A 6,412-nucleotide genomic window follows, 5' to 3' on the forward strand; every position below is an offset into this window, starting at 1 on the left:
TTGAATCCATGCTCTGTCAACTTGCAGGTCTATATAGCAGGAGCAGCTGCTCACAGCAGGCTATGCTCACCTAACAGCTCATCTGCACAAGAAAGAAAGTTTTCTTCTTCTTCCCTCACAGCTCTTGGCCAAATTCTTACACTCCTTATCTTCTGTGGGTTCCATTACATAAACTCAGCTGGCTGCTTGAGAAGTTCACAGTCCAGGCTCATTTTATTTTGTGCATTATTTACGCACATAAACGCTGAACAGACAAAAATATCTGGTGTTGATGAAGTTTGTTTTTTAAAAAGGTAGCAGAGCAGCAGTACATTACCAGCTCTCGATCAAAAGGCCAGATAAGACTGCAATTACAGTTTTCTACTTGCTGCTCACCCCTGCATTACTACCTGTAGGTAGCACAGTTTTTAACAACATAAAGAATACAGTTAAGAATCAAAGCCAGTGGGTATTTATTCATTGCCTTCCAACAGAAGCACAAGTTCAATGACTGCACCCCCTTATACTCCGAGTTGTTGTAGTCAATGCCAGAACTCTGGAAACATTCTTTCTTAATCAAGATTTATTTGGCTTTTGTTTGGTGATCACAGGCGCTACAATTTTACAATTGTTCTTATTCACATAGTTTCTTTTTAATATAAAAACTATAATTTTATTTTTTTCTAAGCCTATTTCAAATATTTTTCATTTGGACTTTGTAGACAAGCTCTCCTTTAAAACTAGATGTGAAGTACCAGCTGACAGTCAGTCTACCAATCAGAAACTTTTATCTATTCAGTATTTAAAGATAAAAGTTTCCAGTCTTTTACGTAGCAGTCACAGAGTTGTTGGAAAAAATAAACCTACACCTACCAAAAATAACTTTGTCACAGATATACATTACTGGTCAAGAAATCCAACACTAGGGAGCAGTTCATGAGATAAGCAATTCTACTGATGGTACAACCATAGATAAATAACTAAAACGTTAAGACGTTCTCAGCATATTGCAAGTTCTGACATCTGTGTTGCGCTTCATTTAATAGGATAGAAAAACTCTTCCTCCCAATCTACGGAACGAGAAGCCGCATTAAGACTTCAAAAAGCCTCTCCATTTCGTAACATCCCATTAATTTCTGGTTTCATAGAAAACAGACAACCAGTACATGATTTTACCACTTAAAAAAATCATTTACACTTATCTAAATATGTAAAAAAATGGATTGAGTTGGGATTCTCTCCTTTTAAAAACGTGGTTTTTAGAACTACTAAAAAACTTGCATTTACAAAATAGTTGATAAAAATATTCCTCTGAATTGTACAAGAAGAAAAGTATAAGGATCACCAATTGAAGACTTGGTACCAGACGTTATTCAGACTTCACTTCTTCTTTCTCTACTGCTGCATCAGATGCTGGAGTCTGAAAAAGAAGAGGGAAAAAACCCAAACATTTCAATGCAAAAAGTTTCAAAGTAACGCAGTCTTTTAGTTCATAGTATTTTTAAGGCACACATTAGGCAACCTGACATACAGAACAACCGTTATTTGCTTCTATATAGCACGCTTTGTAGTCTTAATGAATTGGAACAACAGTGTGTTTATTTCTCTTGGATAATGCTCTACTAAACTCAAGTTTTCCAAAAAGGCTTCCATCAGCTCAGGTGCAGCAGTATGGATTTCAGAATGTTGATACAGTACTACTCAATATACACTTAATTAAATAATTTCAATAATTACTGCCTTACTGAAATAAAAAAATAACCTAAAAAGCTGAAATCCTTGCACATATTGTGATGAAAAAAAACATTATGGATGTACTTCATGTATTTAAAATTGCAGCACTGTTAACATTTTCAGATCTCCCTATATTTTAAGGCAAGTAATATAATAGGCACTCAGTACCGCATTAAAATTACATCATGTTGAAAAAATACTGAGTGTGGCACAACTACAGTTTTTATATCAAGCCTCTATGTGTTGTACCTCAACTTCAGGATAGGTTCATACAAACTTAACTGATTATAGCTGTGAGTCCATCTGGACTGGAGAACTGTTGCCTCTTGCAATATAGTTTAAAAAGAGGAATTCAATATAAACATTTAATTTCATTATCCTAAAGGTTTACAGAACTACCAGCAGAATATTCTGGTTAATTATATCAGTACCCAATCAGAAACCCTAACACCTGCTAACTGTCCTTACCCCCCACCTAGGAGAAGCTTTTTGAAGGATGAAGTACAGGAGCTTCCCCTCCAGAGGCATTATGCAATTTTTAACATAAGAATTCACTGCCATTTCATGAGATACTGAAGCATTATATTAATTCAGCAATTTTGACTGGTGTGACCAACCTGAAGACGTGTTACCAAAATCATCACCCATTCTTTAGATTTACATCTCCTTTAACTGGTATATTAAATAAACTACAGGTGAAAAATATTGCCAAATTTAGCTTTCTCTGGCATTACCAAAATATCATGTACACAAATGGAAAAACCAAACTGTGCCATGCTAATACACTGATAGAGCCACATGTGAACTTACGCCTACCAAAGAATTCATATTTATAGCACTTAGGCACAAAAAGCATAAAGTTTCCAAATAAAGAATGTTAATCAAAGTTGTTTTGCCCACTCAAGTATTACTCTGTACCTTCCTTACCCAAGAAAACCACTATCTACATAATCAAATACTCTCTTCCCTCATTGAAGATACATTTGCATGAAAAAAAAATATTAATTTAAAAAGGAAGCAGGAAAAATAAATCATATTTAGATTAACAAATCCTCTGATTATATGATCAAACTCAACTGATTAACTGAAATGAGCTAGGCAGTCAGTAATGCAGTAATTTGAGAGTAATTCTAAGCACGTTACTACATGAAAGCTGGATTTACCAATTGTTAACACCTCATCAAACAGGAGGCACTGCCTCCCTCAACAGATCTTGTCCTAAAGTGATGCCCACCTTCCAGAAAAAAAAGCAGGGTGAAGGATGTTTTTATTTAGTACAAAAAAACTTCAACAATACAGTCATTTTAGCAGAGTATTACAACCAAAACTGATTTGGCCCATTTCTCAACAATTGTTAGTCATTCTTGTACTTCTTTTCCCCTTCTCCCTCTATGAGCCTTACCAGCAGGCAAAACAGCTCCTTGCTGAAGGATGTTATCCTGTACTAGGATTTGGGTAAGGTTTTCACCGTTTTCTTTATGTCAAGAACAGTTATCACATCACTGCAACTCTACTGAGTGCAACCAGAATTTCCCTGGTTTATCTACTAATATTTCAATAACCTACAGTTTTCTTTGCACAGAAATAGATTCCAGGTTAAGAACTATCTGTGTTTCTAACAGTTGTGTATCTAAACTAGTTTCAGTAAGTTTTCCAGCTGTTTTAGACCAAAGAATTCAACTTTACCTCCTCACTTTTAGTTTCTCCATTTTCTGCAGGCAAGTTGTCCTTTATCTGCTCCTGGTTTGTCTCTTCAGTCTGTTTTCCTTTAGGCCCCCTTTTCCCCTTTGATTGAGCTTTCTTGTTCTCAGATTTATCCTACAATTAAATGAAATAAATTCATATAACCTACAACGTAAATTTTGAAAGTAATTAAACAAAACCAAGATGGACTTGGCAAACACCGAGAACTACTATTAAGGAGATAATACATATATGCTTCCGGAACAGCACATATTACAAATATGTTATGCTCACAGAATCTGGGATCACTCTTTTATACAGTAACTAAAAGCACTGCTTAGAGTGGTGCAAACCCATCTGAAAAACCTATCAGAGACAAAAAACAAGAGTAATTAATTCCAGTGGAGAGTCAGAGCAATTTGTCATATGTGGTTTAATCTCTTGTGACATATTAAAAATTACTAACAAAAAGTACAAAATCCATCAGTGAACTCATTCCACTTTGTAAATACCAAACACTTCAGTCTCATTTTTTCTTTTATATGGTAAGAATTTCAGTAACAGGTCCTAAATAGATGAACAATTGCAGGTATCATTTTCAGCACTCCTTCACAAGTATCTCAGTCATATCTTCTGCACCTGGCATCTCTGTTGTTAAATGAGTTGGAGAAAAGTATTTACTCAAGAGCAATTTTATCATAAAAATTTAACATATCTTCCCAAACATTCCACACAGCAACCAAGTACTACAAAGATCCAGCTGATCCAGATGCTTATAAAACACCTACGTCAATCTTAATTGATGCCGAAGTAGTTTTTGACAAAATAGCACTAATATTTACAGATACTAACAAAAGTTTTCAATAAAAGACAAACTACACCTCTGGGCAGATACAATCTGTGTCAAGAACGTAATCCATTTATACCTCTAAGCAGACAACTACTAGAACGACCTACCTTAAGACGTATCTGATCTCATTAAAAATAGTGTGCATTCCATATCTGTTTTTCAGTGTATATCCTACTATATATCCTGTATATCCTAATTTACTGTCTCTGAACTAAAATCTACTGAGGGAAAAAAAAAATCAGTTTTGTTTATTCTATGTATTGTAGAAACGTGCACTTCTGATTATTATGAGAAACGACCATGCTACATGTATCCATACTTCGTTTTCACTCCAAGTGTTCATTCTCACAAAAAAACAAACAAACAAAAAACAACCACTACCACCAAAAACCAACATCAGGTTACTGCACTACCATACACAAGCAACTTTTTAATACACATTTAAATACATTATCTATTGTATATGAATGTGAAAATTATTATCTTCACAATAATATAACTCTGTGAAATTCTTTAATTACTAAGCAGAAGTTCTAAGTGTTTTACATCACTGCATGCAAACATGCAGTAAGGAATATAACATGTAGAGGGTGCAATGTGAAAAATAAATATGGGAAAAAATGCTGAAACATCAGCTACATTGTCACTGTGCACAAAACATTAGAAATGCTTTTCTCCCATGTTTAGAAAATATTTTTTATTTTTAAACACTTCCCCCCAGTATACTGAAATAAGACAGAATGTACTTGATGAAAGAAAAAAAAAAAAAAAGTTATGAATATTAGTACTTGGTATTACAAATCCAGATGACAAGCAACTTCACAACATGCAGACTTCTAGTATTTTCAAAATATTAGTCAATGAGACGCAACATGCAGACACTTGGGGGGAAAAAATGGAGGATTGGAGCTGAAATAAAATTAGAAAGCTTCCCCAAAATTCTTAGGCTTAAAACTCAGATAATGAAAGCACATTCATGTTCAAGCCACTGGAATGAAGGTGTGTGTAGCACTGCTAAGGAATTATTAAAGTGAAAACATCAAAAACTCTGCAAAGCATCTTATCTTGCCGTCTTTGAAATGATCCTAAGCCATATGCTTGAAGAAAAAAAGAGACAAGTAAGACCCAAATGCTTGTAACCACACAGAAGACAAAAACACATACGTTGCATACACTGACATGCCACCAGATATAGGCTTTTATTTCTTTAAAAAAATAAAACAATGCTGCCCACACAGCCCCCTGCTCTCCTCTCCCCCATCGCCCCCAGGCTCTCACCTTCGCTGCCAACGCCTTGGCTTTGGGCTCCGCTTTGTCAGGCGCAGGTTTCTGAAAAGAAAGCGAAAGCAAGCTCGGTTCAGCTGCAGACACACCATCCCACGCCCCGCCGGTGCCGCCCAGTACTCACGGCGGACAGCCGCGCCGATCTCCTCTTCGGTACTTCCTCAGCAGCCTCCGCGCCACCGGCGGCCACCTGCCAACGCAAACGGCGCGCGTCAGACGGCGCATGCGCGGCGCACAGAGGCGGGCCGAGTGGCACGTCACGTGCTCTCAACAGGCCCGCCTCTTCTCTCCGCCGCCGCTTTCAGATCGCGAGCCTCGGCCGGGCGCCCGTCGCGCGCCGCGGAACCTTCCAGACAACGCCGCTGAACAGAGCGGCGGTGCCCGGCAACAACTCTCTTCGGCGCGCTGCCCCGCCGGCGATTTCAGCCGGCCGGCGACAGCCGTTCCTCTCGTTCCCCTTTTCTCCTCTTCCCCCACGCCCAGCGTCCCCCGTCTCCGCTGTTCCCCCCGCGCTTCACCTTTCTCTTCGGCATGGCGAAGCGCGCGGCGGCTCCCGCCCGGCTTCTGCTGCGCGCTGAATGCCTCACCGCCAGGCGCTGCGGCCGCCCTCCCGCCCGCCGCGCTGCGCAGGGAAACCGCCCCCCCCCATCCCAGCAGCGCCAGCGGCGCCGCAACAGGATCCAGCCGGATTGGCGGGGGAGAGGCGGGGCAGGGGGCGACGCGCCCCGCGCTCGGCGGTGGCCGGCAGCGCCGCCTCCCGCGGGGTCAGCGGCGGGGCGGGGACGGCGCCGTGCCTCCCCTCACGGCGGGGCGGGGCCTCGCACCTAACCACCGCCCGCGCTTAGGTGCGAAGCCCCGCCCCGAGGAGAACGGCTCCAGATT

The 6,412-nt window shown here is 40.1% G+C and overlaps 1 protein-coding gene across 1 annotated transcript; it reads right to left on the reverse strand.

The window, feature by feature from the left end:
- Nucleotides 1-544: 544 nt before the first annotated feature.
- HMGN1 (high mobility group nucleosome binding domain 1) lies at nucleotides 545-6,318 on the reverse strand. The gene is made up of 5 exons (XM_085208705.1): nucleotides 6,049-6,318; nucleotides 5,655-5,720; nucleotides 5,525-5,575; nucleotides 3,400-3,531; nucleotides 545-1,399 (listed from the first exon to the last, which is right to left on the reverse strand). Exons 1-5 carry the CDS (start codon nucleotides 6,061-6,063, stop codon nucleotides 1,349-1,351), a joined length of 315 nt encoding a protein of 104 aa, XP_085064831.1. The 5' UTR covers nucleotides 6,064-6,318; the 3' UTR covers nucleotides 545-1,348.
- Between the last annotated feature and the right edge of the window lie 94 nt (nucleotides 6,319-6,412).

The sequence above is a fragment of the Meleagris gallopavo genome, chromosome 1 (assembly GCF_905368555.1).
Source record: "Meleagris gallopavo chromosome 1, MGAL_WU_HG_1.1, whole genome shotgun sequence".
In the NCBI taxonomy this organism is placed as follows: domain Eukaryota; kingdom Metazoa; phylum Chordata; class Aves; order Galliformes; family Phasianidae; genus Meleagris; species Meleagris gallopavo.

Bases quoted from the DNA above. Each gene is read 5' to 3' on its own strand.
- HMGN1 (XM_085208705.1), bottom strand. The intron at 5,576-5,654 runs GTGAGTACTGGG...CTTTCTTTTCAG, and splicing joins GATCGGCGCGGCTGTCCGCC to AAACCTGCGCCTGACAAAGC. The intron at 3,532-5,524 runs GTGAGAGCCTGG...ATTTAATTGTAG, and splicing joins CCAAGGCGTTGGCAGCGAAG to GATAAATCTGAGAACAAGAA.